Source organism: Eutrema salsugineum, unplaced genomic scaffold, assembly GCF_000478725.1.
Source record: "Eutrema salsugineum unplaced genomic scaffold, Eutsalg1_0 scaffold_1, whole genome shotgun sequence".
NCBI classification, from domain to species: Eukaryota; Viridiplantae; Streptophyta; class Magnoliopsida; order Brassicales; family Brassicaceae; genus Eutrema; species Eutrema salsugineum.
In genome coordinates, this window is record NW_006256909.1 from 9,548,816 (window position 1) to 9,568,671 (window position 19,856).

Sequence of the window (19,856 nt, forward strand, 5' to 3'; positions counted from 1 at the left end):
TACCACGATAACGCAATCAACCATTTTAGATTATTACATTACAGTTACCAAAAAAAATACAATTCAGATTCATTTAAAATCTAAATGAATCTTGAAAAGAGAATTGAAAATCAACAACAAAATTAGATTAAAAAAATTACGGAATGAAACACTTTAGATTGTTATCGATTTAAAATCTAAATGGATCTTGATACTTAAATACTTAAATGTTTTCCTCTCTCTATTTCATTTCTGCATTTTTTTTGTATAGTTGTTACTTCTTTCCGTTTTTTAAATCCTACTTGCTGGCTAAATTATTGCTTATGAACTCTTATCACGCTCTAAGATATCAATATCTAGTAAGCAACGAGGAAGATGCAAGAGAAAAACATAACACAAAATCATATTTTATTGATAGTATTCACTCTTTGGAACGTATTTCATTTTTCCTGTAAGCTAACTAATGGCGGAGAGGTTGCTAGTGATGTTCATCCTTGCTTCACACTTGTTCGTATCCGGTAAGACCATTTTCCCGGTTAATGGATCATCTTTTAGATATTTGTAACTTTTTTTACTTCATTTCCTAATCTTAAAATTTGTTCCCAGGAGTCTTTTCGGGGAGTATCCTCACCATAGAGAACAAATGCGACCAAACAATTTGGTCAGTCATCTTCTCATGGCAATCAAATCTCTCCACCTCAGGCTTCGCTCTCAGAGCAGGAGAGGCTCGTGTCCTTCAGGCACGGTCTTCTTGGTACGGTCTTATCTCGGCTAGGACGCTCTGCTCAACCGACACGACAGGAAACTTCTCTTGCGCCACCGGAGATTGCCAATCAGGCAACATGGATTGTCCCGGGGCATACGATTGGTCCGCAGTGACTTATGTCTACTTTAGGATCGGTGACGGAGGAGTCAGCAGCTACACCATCAGTGTCGAGTACGGTTACAACCTCCCGCTAAAGGTGGTTCCGTCAAAGAGTAGCCGAACATGTATCGCCGCAGGTTGTATGGTTGACTTGAACAAGACATGTCCTGATGATCTTGATCTGTTCACCGATGGGAAACAGATTGGCTGTATTAGCGCGTGCCGGAAATACAATACGCGGGAGATTTGCTGCACACATGACTTCAAGTCAAAGCAAAAGTGCAAGCCGACCATTTACACGAGGAACTTCGAGCGTGATTGCCCGCTCGCATATAGCTACGCATACAACGATAATAACAGTACCTTGACGTGCCCGGACTCAACTGACTTTGTTGTCACGTTTTGCCCCTCTTCTGTTCCCAATAACACCAGGTTAATTAAGCGTCTCTCTTTCATTTCTATTTTTGCTAGGGGTTGATTTCGTCAAACATCATCACACGGTTCCAAATTACATCTTCCTTTTGGATTATGTATTACGTACAGAACATATCCAACTAGCTAGTGCCTAGTGGTTAATTGGGATTAATATATACCTAGGGAAAGCGGATACAATATTAACTAATTAATGCCCTGTGGTGTTAAAAAATAAAAAACACACAATCATACTTTATTGAAATATCTAAAAGATGAGAACATACAAAAGGTTTCTCCATTTCAGTTTCACGACTTTGGAACTTAAAAGAATGGTAAATCTACATTAAATATGTCATGATTTAGGCTAAATTATTTGTGTAACTTAAAGTAGGAGGCTTTGGTAGTTTTTGATGCAATTTATTAATCTAGGCTTTTTATGCAATTCATTTTGCATCCCAACTCACGTAGTTAATTTTTTTGAAACCAAATATATCCGAATATTTTAATAAATCTTAGTGGAATAAGGGTCAAGGCTCACGAGTAGTCACGCCTCAGTTATTCTCAAACGATCTGAGATGTGTGGACTGATTATTTGGTTTGGCCATTTTAGGAGGTTTATTTGTAGCTTTAGTATTTCAATTCACGATTTAAGTTAATTCAGTTTTTAGGTGAAAGGCTTTTTATTAGCAAGTTTTCCCATGCATGCATGCATATATATGGACACATTATATATATATATATATATATATCCTTTATAACAAAAATCTTTTAGAATGACTGTAAAACTGTAATCTTGATCAAGCTAATACCAGTTTCAAACTCCGAAAATGCATTAGTCATTAATGGTTGCTAACCTTCAACATCCCCAAAACCGAAAGGATTGAATGAATGCATTTTTCACATACACACACAAACACAAATGAATATACGTATAATTTTTTATGGGGTTTATGTACGTTTAACTTGATAAACTAATATACATATTTATGTTATTTTCTTGGAGGAACACAACAGAAACTCGATGGCTCCGTTAGCAGGACGAAAACGTAAGTATATTTTTTTTATTTCTTCATCTTATACAAATGTATGAAATTTTCATGTTGGTTTTGTTAATCATAAGTTTTATTTGATACATTTGCAGATAATTCTTTACGGAAGTTCAAACCAATACTTGGTATCACCTTCACTGGAACCACATCTCTGATGCTCATCCATGCACATAGTATATAACTCCTACGTTTCGCTTGTTTTTAAATTCTTGCAGGAGGCTCAGCCGCTTTAGCTGTGTTGATCATTATTGTTGCGACTGTGGTGATGGTGAGAGCAAAGAATGCAAAAAGAAAGAGAGATTCCAATTACGAGAACATTGAAGCGGTGGTAATGTTGAAACGCTATAGTTACGAAAACGTTAAGAAGATGACAAACTCGTTTTCTCATGTTCTCGGGAAAGGAGGATTTGGAACTGTCTATAAAGGAAAATTACCCGATGCAAGCAGCCGAGATATTGCACTAAAGATCTTGAAGGATTCAAAGGGGAGTGGAGAAGATTTCATCAATGAATTATCTAGCATGAGTATAGCATCTCATGTCAATATCGTTTCTCTTTTTGGATTCTGCTATGAAAGGAGTAAGAGAGCTATCATTTATGAGTTCATGCCGAATGGATCCCTTGACAAGTTTATTTCCGAGGATATGTCAACGAAGATGGACTGCAAAACTTTATACAACATTGCGGTCGGTGTTGCTCGTGGATTAGAGTACTTGCACAATAGTTGTGTATCGAAGATTGTACATTTCGATATAAAGCCACAGAATATACTCATGGACGAAAATTTTGGCCCCAAGATTTCGGATTTCGGTCTTGCTAAGCTTTGCAAGAAAAACGACAGCATCATATCAATGTTAGAAGCAAGAGGGACCGCAGGATATATTGCTCCTGAAGTGTTTTCCAAGAGGTATGGAGGAGCTTCGCATAAGTCAGATGTGTTTAGTTATGGAATGGTGGTGTTTGAGCTGATCGGGGCAACGAGCAAAGAGAGAGCTGAAACTTCTAGGTCTAATATAAGTACAATGTACTTTCCAGATTGGATCTATGAGGATCTCGAGAGGAATGAAACCATGAGACTGTTAGGAGATCATATTATCGAAGAGGAAGAGAAGATAGTGAAGAAAATGACATTAGTGGGTTTGTGGTGTATTCAGACCAATCCATCTGATCGTCCAATGAAAAAAGTCGTTGAAATGTTAGAGGGAAGTCTAGAAGCTCTAGTGGTTCCACCTAAGCCTATCTTGACTCCCGCGGTAATGGCTTGGGAAGCTGTTGAAGAGAGTCAATAGACTTCTAGTCTTTTGACACCAAGTCACTTAGAAAGATTTTGAATATTAAAGCTTGTCAGAAACCCTAATTATGCATTTCGAATAGTCTCAAGTTGGTTTTTAATTCTCCAATACCAAAGCCAGGAAAGTTTTCAAAATCTTGGTATATTTTTATCTATAGAAAGAAGGGGATTGAGATATATATGAGGTCCCTTGACATATTGTAAGGGTTTTCTTTCTTTATACTCTGACTCTACGATACAAATTCATATATATATGTTATTTTTCTTTGACAGTTTGTATTTGAAACATATTTTATTTTTCATTATAAGCCAAATGACGGAGAGGCTGCCATTGATTAATTATTTTTCTTTTCATCATTTTAATTCGCAGGAGTGTACAGTGTACTTCTTGAATCTTGATGTATAAATTATAAAGTATATTTAGATATGATGCAATCATATCACACATGTTTAGGGATTCTTCACTTAATCTATTCCCGTAACATACGTAATTGTACAGCTTGTGTAATCTTTAGCATTTACTAGCAAATATGCTCTCTTTGTATATAACGATGTAATCGTTCCTCCTTCAATACACAGAAAACTCTTTTCCAATATTGTTCTCTTGCTCTCTGTTTCCTACATAAAGTGAACAAACATGCGATTATATACTGTGTGGCAAGTTCCCCGAAAATTATTAATCAATTGGAAAAGGGTAGTAGTTAGATTATTTCATTCCTTCCTATGTATTTAATCATTTATAACTTCTAGTTGCTAATAATTTACTGTTTATATAAATTCTTATCACAAGACACCAAATTCTACTAAGCAACGAGGAAGAAGCAAGAGAAAACATCTCCTTCCTTCCTAATTAATAAATATTATACTCTTTAGTTGGTGACTAATTTATAGCCTATGAAATCTTAATTATCACCAAAATACCAAGTCCTACTGACTGACGAGGAAGAAGCAAGAGAAAACATAACCACAAAAAATATCATTGTTTGGAACATTTTTTTCTTCTCCTTAAGCTAATGGCGGAGAGGTTGCAATTGATTTTCTTCCTTGCTTCATATTTGTTCGTATCAGGTACGTTTTATTCTTTTTTTTGGACTAACCGATGAGAATAGAAACACAACATGTATTATGTAAGAATTATATTTACTCATTCATTCGTCTCTCTTAAGTTGATCTCAACACTACAAGAAAACATGGCATATTCCTACTAAACTTCTTACGAAATATTTGGTAAAACAATTTTACAACGAATGTCCTACACAATCACAACGAATGTCCTACACAATCACAATGAAAAGTAAAAATAATAAGAAATTAGTAGGAAATTTCCTATAAAACTAAAGCGTTAAAAAAACGGTAAGACATTTTCTACCAATAACTTACTAAACACAAATTTGTAGAAATTTGGTCCAAATTTGGAAAGAAAGTGGTAAGTTCTATATGACTATTATGGATATTTCGTTGGAAATTTCCTACGTATTTTTACTAAATATTCTCTATAAAAAAAAGCGTAGGAAATGTGTAGGAAATGCTGCAGCGAATCATATTTCTTATTCGATCTCTGTTAGTCGATTTCTTATTCGATCTCTCTTAGTCGATTTCTTATTCGTAGCTCTTAGTCGATCGAACCAAACCGTATAATCGAATGTTCTTTTTTTTTGGTGAACGGTTATATTAATCGAATGTTCTTCCTCATACTGTAAGAGTCATACACCTACCAGAAACAATTCTCAGAAAGCTACGTACCACTGGTCCACTACCAAGTGCTTACAATTAACAATGATCATATTTTTCCAATAATTCAATAATTCTTTTTTGTCTTTATCCAAAAAAAAAAACAAATTCTTTTTTTGCTGGGGGTTGACTATATCAATACCACATGCCCAATGCCACAAACTAAAATATCAATGTCTAGTTAGCAACGAGGAAGGTGCAAGTGAAAAACATAACACAAAATCAGATTTTATTGATAAGTATTCACTCATTGGAACGTATTTCATTTTTTCCTGTAAGCTAACTAATGGCGGAGGGGTTGCTAGTGATTTTCATCCTTGCTTCACACTTGTTCGTATCCGGTAAGACCATTTTCCTGTTAATGGATCATCTATTGGATATTTGTAATTTTTTTTTTGGATATTTGTAATTTTTTTCATTCACTAATCTTCACAGGAGTCTTATCGGGGAGTATCCTCACCATAGAGAACAAATGCGACCAAACAATTTGGCCAGTGATCTTCTCATGGCAATCAAATCTCTCCACCTCAGGCTTCGCTCTCAGAGCAGGAGAGGCTCGTGCCCTTCAGGCACCGTCTTCTTGGTACGATCTTATCTTGGCTAGGACGCTCTGCTCAACCGACACGACAGGAAACTTCTCTTGCGCCACCGGAGATTGCCAATCCGGCAACGTGAAATGTCTCTGGTCATACGGTTGGTCCGCAGTGACTTATGTCTATTTTAGGATCGGTGACGGAGGAGTCAACAGCTACACCATCAGTGTCGAGTACGGTTACAACCTCCCTTTAACTGTGATCCCCTCACATAGTAGCGAGCAGTGCCGTGTGAAGGTTTATAGGGACTTAAAGCAAACTAAAAAATAAAGCATTTTTCATTTTAAAAAAGGTTTTTTAACAAAAAAATATAATATAATTTTAAAATCATATAAAATATTCAAAAATAAAATTTTAATCTAAAAAAACTAATTAAGACATAATCTTTCTTCCTTCTTTTTCAATAAATTTTTCACCAAACTCTCATAATCGAGGTCATTAACTAGTTTTCTTTCTATAGATATGATAGATAGGCCATTCAATCTTTCTTGTGACATAGTTGATCGCAACTAAGACTTTATCAACTTCAACTTTGAAAAACTTCTTTCAGCCAAGGCAACTGAAACTGGAATCGTCAGCAATATCTGATAAACAATCTATGAATTTTTTTTTTCTCTTGGGCTTTAGGGTTTTGGTCTTATTTTAGGATGTTATAAAGCCGATAATCTAAACAAATCTTAATCAATTTCCTAATACTATTGAGAGAATGTAATCTTAATCTATTTCCTATATCTATTCCTTTTTTTCTCTCTTATAAACAAAAATAAGAAAACATCTTATGTAAAAAAAAAATTTCATGCCAACCATAAACCACTTAATCACCTCTTAAGAAAATGGGGGCACTGAAAAATTAACATATTTTGGGGGCTTGAGGCGAAAGCCTTTTTTACTATATGGTAAGCACAGCTCTGGTAGCGAGACATGTTTCGCCGCAGGTTGTATGGTTGACTTGAACAAGACATGTCCGAATGATCTTGATCTGTTCACCGGTGGGAAACAGATCGGCTGCATTAGCTCGTGCTTGAAATACGGTACGCGGGAGATTTGCTGCTCACATGACTTCAAGTCAAAGCAAAAATGCAAGCCGACCATGTACACGAGGAACTTCGAGCGTGATTGCCCACTCGCATATAGCTACTTATTCAACGATAATAACAGTACCTTGACGTGCCCGGACTCAACTGACTTCGTTGTCACGTTTTGCCCCTCTTCTGTTCCCAATATCACCAGGTTAATTTAGCTCTTTCATTTCTTATCTTGCTTGGGGTTGATTTCGTCAAACACCATCACACAGTTCCAAATTACATCGTCCTTTAATTTGGAATATCTCAATAATGTATTACGTACAGAACACATTCAACTAGCTAGTGCCTAGTGGTTAATTTGGATTAAAAGATACCTAGAGAACACAGATATTAACTAATTAATGCCTTGTGGTGTTAAAAAAAAACCCAGTCCTACTTTATTGAAATACTAAAATACTAGATTTTCCGCATATTAACGTGGGTAAAAAAATCAGACTTTTAAAATTAATTATTTATCTAATTATGATCTATATAATTAGATTCTAAATTAAAATCTAGTTAAGTTCTTTACAATTTATGTTTTATGATTCGTAATTAAATAAATAGAAATTGATTCTTAAATCTGAAAAATAGTTTTTTCTAAATAAATGTTAAGGTTCTAGAAACATTATTTTCAGGTAGTTTTTTATTTTTTACTTATTTTACTTTTACTATTTGTTAATTTCTTTTTAGTAAAAAATAATTTTTTTGAAATACATAATTAAGAATGAAAAGTACATATTATTACATGACACATGTCAAATTTTTAATTAATCATGAGTTATAAAAATCCTACGATATTACGTACAGAACATATCTAACTAGCTAGTGCCTAGTGGTTAATCCTATATTATTTATTAAAAATGATATTTTAAAAACAACATTTGTCACTTGTGTTATTTATATATCTGTTATGTTAAAGTGTTATCTCCACAAAACTTCTCAAGGGTTCTTTGTAAGAAAGCTCATGGTCTAGAATATTTACTACTCGGCTATTTTGATTCAACTAATGCATAATCATATCTTATCTGTATTTAATATCTCTACATATTTTTTTAAAAAGATTTCACTTACTAGAATAATTACATTCATGTCAATCATATTAAGCTTATTTTTCATTTGATTAATATACATAATCATATAACCTCTTAATATATTTTTGAAAAATATTTTCTTGCTAGAATAATTACATTCATATTATTCATATTAAACTTTTGTTTCATTTGACTAATATTCATAATAATATAAGTTTAACTATAAGATTTTATATACAGTGTTTTAGTTTTTTTTAATGTGAAAATATTTTTTTTTTACAAATATCATATTTACCAAACTATTTATTTATAATTAAAAAATGTTTAACTAAAACTATGCATTCAATATTTCTATTGATTATTTTTTGATTTTTATACTTTTGAAAAAATCATTATGTTTAACCATTTAAAAAAATTTAAAACAAAACAAAAATCTATATCAATATCGTTTAAATCGCGTACCTATTTCTAACGCAAAATCATTTCTCAATTTGTTCATTTTTCTATGAAGATAAAATTCTACAAAAATAATTTCATATCATCACTCCAAAAATATACTGCAATAAAAAAAAATATATATTTATGTGCATTTGAACTGGAATTCATTTTAAATTTTGGCATTCAAAATATCATCAAATCATCATTAATTTCTATTATAAAACTTATGTTAGAAAATGGTAAGACAAAAATATCAGTTACAAATTTTGCAAATATAATGCAGATGAAATTTGATTGTTACCTTATGTAGTTATCAAACATATTTTGTATTTATTTCTGTTTATTATTGATTAGTTAACAAATTTTCAAAATTTTGACCTAGTTATAATCTTTGTTTCTTATAATTTTGTTTTTTTAACTTAATCTCTGATTTGAAAATTTTGAAGAATATGTAAAAAGTGAATATTAGAAGACTTTGCAAAACAGTACTAAGTTGTTGTTGGTTTAACAATTGAGAGTGTTCTAATCTACTCAAATGTTAGTTATGTTATTTGTTTCATTTAGTTTTATCATTACTATTATTTATGCTAAATTTTATTCATATGTAGTTTTTTTTTTCATGAGAACATACAAAAGGTTTCTCCATTTTAGTTTCAGGACTTTGGAACTTAGAAGCAGCTTTAAAATGGTAAATCTACATTGAATATGACATTATTTAAGCTATATTTGTGCAGCTTAAAGTAGGAGGATATAGATTATTTGTAGTTTCCGATGCAATTTGTTCATCCCAAACTCTAATTTTTTCATGGCATCCTATTAGGGTTTTTATGCAATTCATTTTGCATCCAATTTTTGCATCCCAACTCACGTAGTTAATTTTTCGAAACCAAAAGTATCCGAATGTTAACATCCGCATGTTGTATTTTAGTGAAAGAAAGAACAATCCTATAATTATCTTAAGAATTTTCAATGGTCAAGGCTCACGCCTCAGTTATTCTCAAACAATTTGAGATGTGGACTGATTGTTTGACCATTTCCGGAGGTATTTGTACCGTTAATATTTTAATTCACGCTTCAAGTCAATTCAGTTTTTAGGTGAAAGGCTGTTTATTATGGACACATTATATTGGTTTGGCTCCTTTAAAAAAAAAATCTTTTAGAATGATTGTAAAATTGTAATCTTGGTTAAGCCAATACCAGTTTCAAATCCCGAAAATTAGTCGATAGTGGTAGCTAATTAACCTTCAACATCACGAAACCTAAGGATTGAATGAATGTGATTTCACACAAACACAAAAATGAATATACGTATAAATATTTTTTGGGTTTAATATACGTATAACTAGCTTGATAAACTAATATATATAGTTATGTTATTAATTTGCTTAGCGAGGAACACAACAAAAACTCGATGGCTCCGTTAGCAGGACCAAAACGTAAGTCTATTTTTGATTTCTCCATCTTATAAAAATGTATGGAATTTTCATATTGGTTTTGTTAATCATAAGTTTTATTTGTTACATTTGCAGATAATTCTTTACGGAAGTTCAAACCCATACTTGGTATATATCACCTTCACTGCAACCACATCTCTGTTGCTCATCCATGCACATTTATAACTCCTAAGTTTCGCTTGTTTTTTTCTTACAGCAGGTTCAGCCGCTTTAGCTGTTTTTATCATAATAATTGTTGTGATTGTGGTAATGGTGAAAGCAAAAAACGCGAGAAAGAAGAGTGATTCAATGATAGAGTTTAGCTCGTTATTCTCTCCTTATCACTCTAAATTTCCTTGTATTGATTGTTGAAACTCAGAATTACAAAGAGAATTACAGAACTTGAGGAACTATGTATCGTAACTTCCTGCTAACTACCTCATAACGGAAGTAACAGAAAGTAATCAAGCTCATCACGCTCGAGAATACACAATTCACATATCCCCTCTCTCACTAAACATGATTAGCTATTTATACTAATCGTTGAAGCTCCTTGTTCCTCCACGTGGCCGTGCGTGCTCAAGCTTCAACTTGCTTCTGATCCTTATTCTTTCTCCTTTCGTATACTTTCAGAGGTCTTCCACTCCTATCAATACCCCCCTTCGAAATGCATCTTGTCCTCAAGATTAAAATCTGGGTACTGAGTCAACAGCTCTTCTGCTAATATCCACGTCGATTCATGAGATGGTAAATCCTTCCACAGCACCAAAATCTCCAATTTACCATCAATATTAGTCCTTGATTTGATCACTCTTTCTGGAACAATTATCAGATCATCCGTTCCAGGTAAGGACAATGGTAATGGTAGTACTTCATGATCTTTACCCAAGGCTCTCTTAAGCTGTGAAACATGAAAAACCGGGTGTATTTTGGACCCTTCCGGTAACGCCAAGCGATAAGCGACTTTACCAATTTTCTCCAACACTTCAAAAGGTCCAAAATAACGAGCTGATAATTTCTGGCATGTTCTTCGAGCTACCGACACTTGCCTATACGGTCTTAGCTTTAAAAACACCTGAGATCCTATCTCCAACTCCATCTCGCGGCGATGTTTATCAGCCTGATGTTTCATCAAATCTTGAGCTCTTAGTAGATGCTTTTTGATCTGTTGAAGCATGATGTCCCTTTCCTTAAGCATTTGCTCCAGTTCGTAATTAGTGGTAGACCCTGTTTCATAGCGCATCAAGGTTGGGGGCTCACGACCATATACCACCAAGAATGGAGATGCTTTTAAAGCTGTATGGTATGTAGTATTGTACCACAGCTCGGCCCAAGATAAAAACTTTCCCCATGTCTTCGGATGAGCAGAAGCTAAGCATCTTAAGTAGGTTTCCAGACATCGGTTTAAAACTTCTGTTTGTCCATCTGTCTGTGGATGAAAAGCAGTACTATATTTCAGTTTAGTCCCGGATTGTTTGAACGCTTCTTTCCAAAACTGACTCAGAAATATCCTGTCCCGATCAGATACCACAGACAAAGGAAATCCATGAAGTCTTACGACTTCTTTGACAAACTTATTTACCACATCGGTCACTGTAAAAGGGTGTTTTAAACCGATAAAATGGGCATATTTGCTTAACCTGTCCACCACCACAAAGATAACATTGAATCCACAAGACAATGGAAGTCCTTCTATGAAGTCCATGCTTATGTCTTCCCAGATAGCCTTAGGAATTGGTAGCGGTTGTAGTAGGCCAGCAGGTGATAATGTTGTGTATTTGTGGGTTTGACATATTTGACATTCAGCAACAAATTTCTGGACTACTTCTCTAATACCCTTCCAGTGAAAAGATTGTTGGATTCTCTTCAATGTTTTGAGAACTCCAGAATGTCCACCCAATGGCCCTTCATGGTATTCGGCGAGTAATAATGGTACATAAGCCGATTGATCTGGAATGACAAGTCTACGTTTGTACCACAATTTGTCATCAATAACTGAGTAACCCTCCTTGACCTTTTCACCAGTTTTGATCTTCCTTATCAATGACTGAATGTGTTCATCCTCTGCAATTTCTTTGAACACGTCCTGAAGTTGAAGAACTGTAGGAACCGTTAATGCCAATAAGGACGAGCTCACAGTTTCTAACGGCGCATGCATACAACGAGAAAGTCCATCAGTCGCTTTGTTTTCTATGCCCGGTTTATAAATGATGTCAAAATCATAGCCCAGCAAACGAGTTAACCACTTCTGATACTCCATTGTTACTTCCCTCTGTTCCAACAAGTATTTTAAACTGCGTTGATCAGTATGTACAATAAACTTTCTCCCCAACAAGTAATGCTTCCATTTTTGAATAGCCAACACAATTGCCATCAATTCCCTTTCATACACTGACTTGAGCTGTTCTCTTGGTGATAAACCGCAACTGAAGAAAGCGATGGGTTGTTTGTTTTGCATTAGCACAGCGCCTAAGCCAAACCCTGAAGCATCCGTTTCAACAATAAACTGATCAGAGAAGTTTGGAAGAGCTAAGACTGGTGCGGACATCATTGCTTTTTTAAGGGCTTCAAATGCTACTTGTGCTCTTTCTGACCAATGGAAATTATCCTTCTTTAGCAGTTCTGTCAATGGTTTAGCCAGATTCCCATATCCTTTGACAAAACGCCTATAATATCCGGTTAAACCCAAGAACCCTCTCAACTCCTTAACTGTCCGCGGTGTGGGCCACTTATTCATAGCCTCTGTTTTGCTAGGATCCGTCGAGACTCCCCGGCTAGATATAATGTGACCCAAATAGTCCACTTCCGGTTGAGCGAACAAGCACTTTTTTCTATTGGCAAAGAGGTGGTTTGTAGCAAAAATTTCCAACACCACCCGTAAATGATCTCGATGTTCTGTTAGACTCCGACTGTATACCAAGATGTCATCGAAGAATACCAGTACGAACTTGCGCAAAAACTTCCTGAATAGATCATTCATTAATGACTGAAATGTTGCAGGGGCATTTGATAAACCAAATGGCATAACCATGAACTCATAATGTCCATCATGAGTTCGAAATGCTGTTTTTTCCACATCCTCAGCTTTCATACGGATTTGGTGGTACCCAGATCTTAAATCCAGTTTGGAAAATAACACTGCACCGTGTAGTTCATCCAGTAATTCATCAATTAACGGAATCGGAAATTTATCCGGAACTGTTGCTCTGTTTAAAGCCCTGTAGTCCACACAAAATCTCCAACTTGAATCCTTCTTTTTCACTAATAGTACTGGACTTGAGTATGGGCTTACACTTGGCCTGATGGTACCCGCTTGAAGCATCTCTTGCACCATTTTCTCCATTACTTCTTTATGCATCTGCGGATAACGATAAGTTCTTACGTTTATTGGACCTTTTCCATTCTGTAAAACGATCCCATGTTCACGTCCTCTAACCGGTGGTAACTCGGTTGGTACTGCGAAAACCTTGTCAAATTCATTCAGTAATTCCGTGATCATGGGTGGGACTTCTGTTCTTTCCATATGTGATAACTGTTGTGTTCCAAACTCAAGCTTTACCCCCTTCGTCTGTACAGATGGTTTATTTGATAAGGATTTTAAAGATAGTTTGTGTGAGTGTAATGACAAATCCCCATATAGAGTGATCCATTCTCCTTGATGTCTGAAAGAGAATTCTTGTTTCTTCCAGTCAACGTGGCACTTCCCCAATGTTTCCAGCCATTGTATTCCCAAGATCACATCCACTGATCCCAGCTCTAGTGATATGAAGTCAGTGGAAAATTCATAACCAGCTAGAGAAAACGTCACATCACGACAAACTCCTAATCCTTTCACCTGTAACCCATTCCCAAGTAAGACATCCAACATGGGTTTATCTGATGTCGTTAGGTGAGCCTTGAGAATCGCTGATGGTGCAATAAAATTGTGAGATGCACCACTGTCTAGCATAACTACCACTGATGTTTTCCCGATCTGTCCATACACCTTGGTAGTTCTCGGAGATGCCAACCCCAGGAATGCATTCAGAGATAGGTGCATTAATTCTCCACCCGTAGTGGTCTGTTCTTCCGTCAGTTCAAACATGTTTTCGTCCAGTACTTCCACTTCAAAACCATTCAGCACTGTTAAGACTTGTAGCTCTCTCTTAGCACAAACCTTGTCATGACCTTTAAACCACTTCTCATCACATTTAAAACACAGTCCCAGACTTCGTTTTAAGTCCAATTCTGCATCTGTGAATCTTTGCCTTGGTCTCAACTGGGGTTTACCCATTTGTTGCTGAACTTTGTTCTCTTTGTCCTCACTCATTATTGGTTTCGAACGAAAAGGTATTATAGCCTGCGTTTTTGTATTGGAGTACTGCGTTTGTCCCTTCCACCCCGACGAACGCGAGTATCCGGAATCCTTCTTCGCTGATTCACTTACGACCTTACAGAATGCACTGCTCTCCATCTTCAGTACAGCTGCAATGTGGTTAGCTAACCCCTTTGGTTCTTTCATTTTAATCACCTCCTTCATTTCCTGTTATAAACCGTTGTAAAAGATGTCTTCTAACCCTTTGTCATCCACTCCTGACACTTGTGAAGATAGATCTTCGAATTCTGAGACATAATCTTTCACTGAACCGGTTTGTTTGATCGAATACAGCCGCTTCCCAGGTTCTTCTTCCAAAGTTTCTGCAAATCTGAGCAACAATTTGTCCAGAAAATCTCTCCAACTACGAAATCCTTGACGTTTTCTGGCCCAGATATACCATTTCTTCACTCTTCCTGACAGTGATAATGCGACTAAGTCCAATTTCGCATCATCGTCGTATCGTCCCAGCTGGAAAAATTGTTCAACATTCGCGATCCAAACATACGGATAAGTTCCGTCGAATATCGGCATTTCGATCTTCTTTAGCATACTTTCTCTGTTTGCAAGATCGGAATAACCTGGCCGATAACCTAACGAAGTATTATTCCGGTTCGTTCCCAGATTAGAATCCTGTACCTGGTTGGTTGCTCGCGATGTTTCTGGAATCTCAATCGGTCGAATTCCTCCATCGGATCTTGCCGGTAACGATGATTGTTGTTGAATTGCCGATAGAATCGAATTGAGCTTCACATCCAATTCCGCCATTCGAGATTCCGTTGTTGCTGTAGCGTTGCACAATCTCGTGAATCCTCCATGAAGAAATTTCAATTCCTCTTTTACTGAAGAAATCTCTCCTTCTTCTTCGCTCGCCATTTCGTTATCGGTAATCGCCATCTTCGTCGTTTCGATCTTGTCACGACGCACCATTTTGATAGAGTTTAGCTCGTTATTCTCTCCTTATCACTCTAAATTTCCTTGTATTGATTGTTGAAACTCAGAATTACAAAGAGAATTACAGAACTTGAAGAACTATGTATCGTAACTTCCTGCTAACTACCTCATAACGGAAGTAACAGAAAGTAATCAAGCTCATCACGCTCGAGAATACACAATTCACATATCCCCTCTCTCACTAAACATGATTAGCTATTTATACTAATCGTTGAAGCTCCTTGTTCCTCCACGTGGCCGTGCGTGCTCACGCTTCAACTTGCTTCTGATCCTTATTCTTTCTCCTTTCGTATACTTTCAGAGGTCTTCCACTCCTATCAGTTAGAAGCAAGAGGGACCGTAGGATATATTGCTCCTGAAGTGTTTTCCAAGAGGTATGGAGGAGCTTCGCATAAGTCAGATGTATATAGTTATGGAATGGTGGTGTTTGAGCTGATTGGGGCAACTAACAGAGAGAGAGCTGAAACTTCTAGGTCTAATATAAGTACAATGTACTTTCCAGATTGGATCTATGAGGATCTCGAGAGGAATGAAACCATGAGACTGTTAGGAGATCATATTGTCGAAGAGGAAGAGAATACAGTGAAGAAAATGACATTAGTGGGATTGTGGTGTATTCAGACTAATCCATCTGATCGTCCACCAATGAAAAAAGTCGTTGAAATGTTAGAGGGAAGTCTAGAAGCTCTAGTGGTTCCACCTAAGCCTATGTTGACTCCTGCGGTAATGGCTTGGGAAGCTGGTAAAGAGAGTCAATAGACTTCTAAGTCTCTTGACACCAGATCAGTTAGAAAGTTTTTAAAATCTTTTAGCATGTCAAGATACGCTAACTAAGCATTTCTAGAGAAATCTTGGTTTCTTCTCAATAGACAAAAAGGCGATTGACATATTGTAAGGGTCTTCTTTCTTAATACGATGACTCTGTACGATACCATGTCATATGTTATTGTTCTCTGAGAGAGAGTATTTTGAACATTTTATATTTCTTTTGTATAAGCCAAATGGCTGAGAGGCCATCATTGATTAATTATTTTCCTTTTCATTTCTAATTCTCAGGATTGTACAGTGTTCTTCTTGATGTATCCTTTATATATAGTGAACAAATGTGATTATACACTGTGTGGCAAGTTCCCGGAAAATTATTTATCACTTGGAAAAAGGGTAGTAGTTAGATGATTTCCTTCCTTCCTATGTTATATATTATTTATAATCTAGTTGCTAATAATTTATTGTTTATATGAACTCTTATCACCAAGACACCAATTTCTACTAACCTACGAGGAAGAAGCAAGGAAAAACATCTCCTTCCTTCCTAATTAATAAATATTATACTCCCTAGTTAGTGAGTCATTTATTGCTTATGAACTCTTAATTATCACCAAACCACCAAGTTCTACTGACTGACGAGGAAGAAGCAAGAGAAAACATAACCACACAAATATCACTATTTGGAACGTTTTTATTTCTCCTTAAGCTAATGGCGGAGAGGTTGAGGTTGCAATTGATTTTCCTCCTTGCTTCACATTTTTTCGTATCAGGTACGTTTTTTTTTTTTTTTTTTTTTTTTTTGGGACTAACCGATGAGAATAGAAACACAACATATGTATTATGGAAGGATTATATTAGACTCTCATAATTTCTTCTCCCAAAATTTTTCAACTGTTTATTTCTTCCCTAATCTTAAATTATGCTAGCAGGAGTGTATTCAGGGAGTATCCTTACCATAGAGAACAAATGCAACCAAACAGTTTGGCCAGTGATCTACTCATGGGAATCACAGCTCTCCACGACAGGTTTCACTCTCAAAAGAGGCGAGGCGCGTGCCCTACAAGCACCATCTTCATGGTACGGTCTTATCTCTGGTAGGACGCTTTGCTCAAACGACTCAACAGGAAACTTCTCTTGCGCAACTGGAGACTGCGAATCAAGCAAGATCGAGTGTCCCGGCTCATACAGCTGGTCTAAAGTGACTTACGTCTACTTCAGAATCGACTACGGTGGGATCAACAGCTACTTCATCAGTCTTGAGTACGGTTATAACCTTCCGGTAATGGTGGTCCCTTCACAGAGTAGCTCGACGTGTTTTAGCTCTGGTTGTATGGTTGACTTGAACAAGACGTGTCCTGATAATCTCAAGATATTCAACGGTGCAACGCCAATTGCTTGTAGTAGCGCGTGTCGAGGGTTTGCAACGCCGGAGAATTGTTGCACGCAATATTTCAAGTCGAAGCAAAACTGCAAGCCGACTTTGTACACGCAGAACTTCGAGCGGGCTTGCCCATTCGCGTATAGCTATCCGTACAACGATAATAACAGCACTTTCACATGCACAAACTCAACTAACTACGTGATCACGTTTTGCCCCTCTTCCGTTCCCAACATCAACAGGTAAATTCTCGCAACTGCCCCCTCTCAGTTTTTATTTCGTCAAACATCACACGGTTTCGTCAAATTTTTTTATTCTTTTTCTATTAATTTTATAAGACCAATTGATATCAAATATATAATATAAGACCAGTTGTGAATAGCAAGACTACTGTGTGTCAGCTTTTTTCTTTTGTCTTTTGGGTTTTAAGTCAAACATAGGATCAAATAACCTTGTACAAATAATTTGTTTATGCGAGTGGTGTTAGTTTATGTGAAAAGGAAGGATGGTGTTTTATATTCCTTGAAAAGAAAACAGAAAGAGGCTTTTGGAAACCAACCAAAATAGTTTAGATAAATTTGAATAACATCATTAGTTGGTCTTTCCAAGCTCATCACAATGTCAGACCGTTGTCCACTCATCAAAAAGCTTTACAAAAAAATTCAGCATATATAATTTAGCTAAAATAGTTCAAAAATCTAAGCCAAAAATTATTTTTTATAAGTTATGAACGACCAAAACTGAACCATTGTTATATATATATATATATATATAGATAAAGTTATGAAAAAAAAGTAAATGACCAATTATAAAAAATGTTGAAACAAAATAGTTCATAAATATGTACCGATTCATATAAATTATTTCAAATAAGAATAATGATCTTAGGTTATTTATTAATTAATTTTTTTGCCTGCGGTGAAAAATATTATGGATGCGGCTCCGACAGAAACTCAGTGGGTCCATTAGCAGGAGGAAAACGTAAGTTTATGTCTATTTTCTTCATCCCATAATTATGTATATGCTAAGTTTATTTTGGTTTTGTACTTTTGTTAATCATAATTTTTGTTTGATACATTTGCAGATAATTCTCTACGGAAGTTAAAACCCATACTCGGTACCACATTCATTCCAACCACATCTTTGTTGCTCGTTCATGTACATAACACCTAAGTTATGCTTTTTTTTTTTTTTTTTCTGCAGGAGGCTTAGCAGCTTTAACAGTGATAATCATTATTGTTGTTATTGTGGTAGTGGTGAGAGCAAAGAATACGAGAAGAAAGAGTGATTCCACCGATGAGAACATTGAAGCGGCTGTAATGTTGAGACGATATAGTTATGAAAACGTCAAGAAGATGACAAACTCGTTTTCTCATGTTCTAGGGAAAGGAGGATTTGGAACTGTTTATAAAGGAAAATTACCGGACACAAGCGGCCGAGAAATTGCACTAAAGATCTTGAATGAGTCGTCAAAGGGAAATGGAGAAGATTTCATCAATGAGTTAGCCAGCATGAGTAGAGCGTCTCATGTTAATATCGTTTCTCTGTTTGGATTCTGCTATGAAGGGAGCAAGAGAGCTATCATTTACGAGTTCATGCCGAATGGATCTCTTGACAAGTTTATTTCCGAGAATATGTCAGCGAGGATGGACTGGAAAACGTTATACAACATTGCTGTAGGAGTTGCTCGTGGCTTAGAGTACTTGCACAATAGTTGTGTATCGAAGATTGTGCATTTTGATATAAAGCCACAGAATATACTCATGGACGGAAATTTGTGCCCCAAGATTTCGGACTTCGGTCTTGCTAAGCTCTGCAAAAACAATGAGAGTATCATTTCATTGTTAGACGCGAGAGGGACCATAGGGTACATTGCTCCTGAAGTCTTTTCTAAGAACTTTGGTGGAGCTTCCCCTAAGTCAGATGTGTTTAGTTATGGAATGGTGGTTCTTGAGATGATTGGGGCAAGGAATAGAAAGAGAGCTGAAACTTCTAGGTCTAATAAAAGTTCAATGAATTTTCCAGATTGGATCTATGAGGATCTCGAGAGGAAAGAGACCAATAGACTTGTCGGAGATCATATAATCGAAGAAGAAGAAGAGAAGATAGTGAAGAAAATGGCATTGGTGGGTTTGTGGTGTATTCAGACAATTCCATCTGATCGTCCACCAATGAGAAAAGTCGTTGAAATGTTAGAGGGAAGTCTAGAAGCTCTTCAGGTTCCACCTAAACCTCTCTTGGATTCACATCTGGTGACAGCTTGGAAAACTATTGAAGACATAGAAGACACTTCTAGTCTCTCAACACAAAGCTTGTTAGAGAGAAAAAATATTTCGACCGGCCAAGATACTCTAACCGTTTCCAAAGAAGCCGTTTAATGTATTGTGGAAGAGAAAAAAAAAGATATTTCATATTCCTCCTAAACAAGAAATTAAGTTACAAAATCTTGGGATCTTCTTGTTGGTTTCTTGTGACACTCGTATTTAATTTTGTTACATTCTCTTCAAAAAAA

At 36.0% G+C, this 19,856-nt stretch overlaps 1 protein-coding gene and 1 pseudogene across 1 annotated transcript; both read left to right on the top strand.

The window, feature by feature from the left end:
- Positions 1 to 442: 442 nt before the first annotated feature.
- LOC18031109 lies at positions 443 to 3,637 on the top strand (annotated as a pseudogene).
- A 1,855-nt stretch (positions 3,638 to 5,492) lies between these two features.
- Positions 5,493 to 19,722, top strand: LOC18031110. Its single transcript, XM_024148990.1, has 7 exons — positions 5,493 to 5,669; positions 5,749 to 6,152; positions 6,841 to 7,118; positions 16,912 to 17,586; positions 18,294 to 18,325; positions 18,429 to 18,461; positions 18,548 to 19,722. The coding sequence occupies exons 1-7, from the start codon at positions 5,615 to 5,617 to the stop codon at positions 19,720 to 19,722; spliced, it is 2,652 nt and encodes an 883-aa protein (XP_024004758.1). The 5' UTR covers positions 5,493 to 5,614.
- The last annotated feature ends 134 nt before the right edge of the window (positions 19,723 to 19,856 follow it).

Bases quoted from the DNA above. Each gene is read 5' to 3' on its own strand.
- LOC18031110 (XM_024148990.1), top strand. From the start codon at position 5,615: ATGGCGGAGGGGTTGCTAGTGATTTTCATCCTTGCTTCACACTTGTTC. The intron at 6,153-6,840 runs GTGAAGGTTTAT...TCTGGTAGCGAG, and splicing joins ATAGTAGCGAGCAGTGCCGT to ACATGTTTCGCCGCAGGTTG. The intron at 18,462-18,547 runs GTACCACATTCA...TTTTTTCTGCAG, and splicing joins GAAGTTAAAACCCATACTCG to GAGGCTTAGCAGCTTTAACA.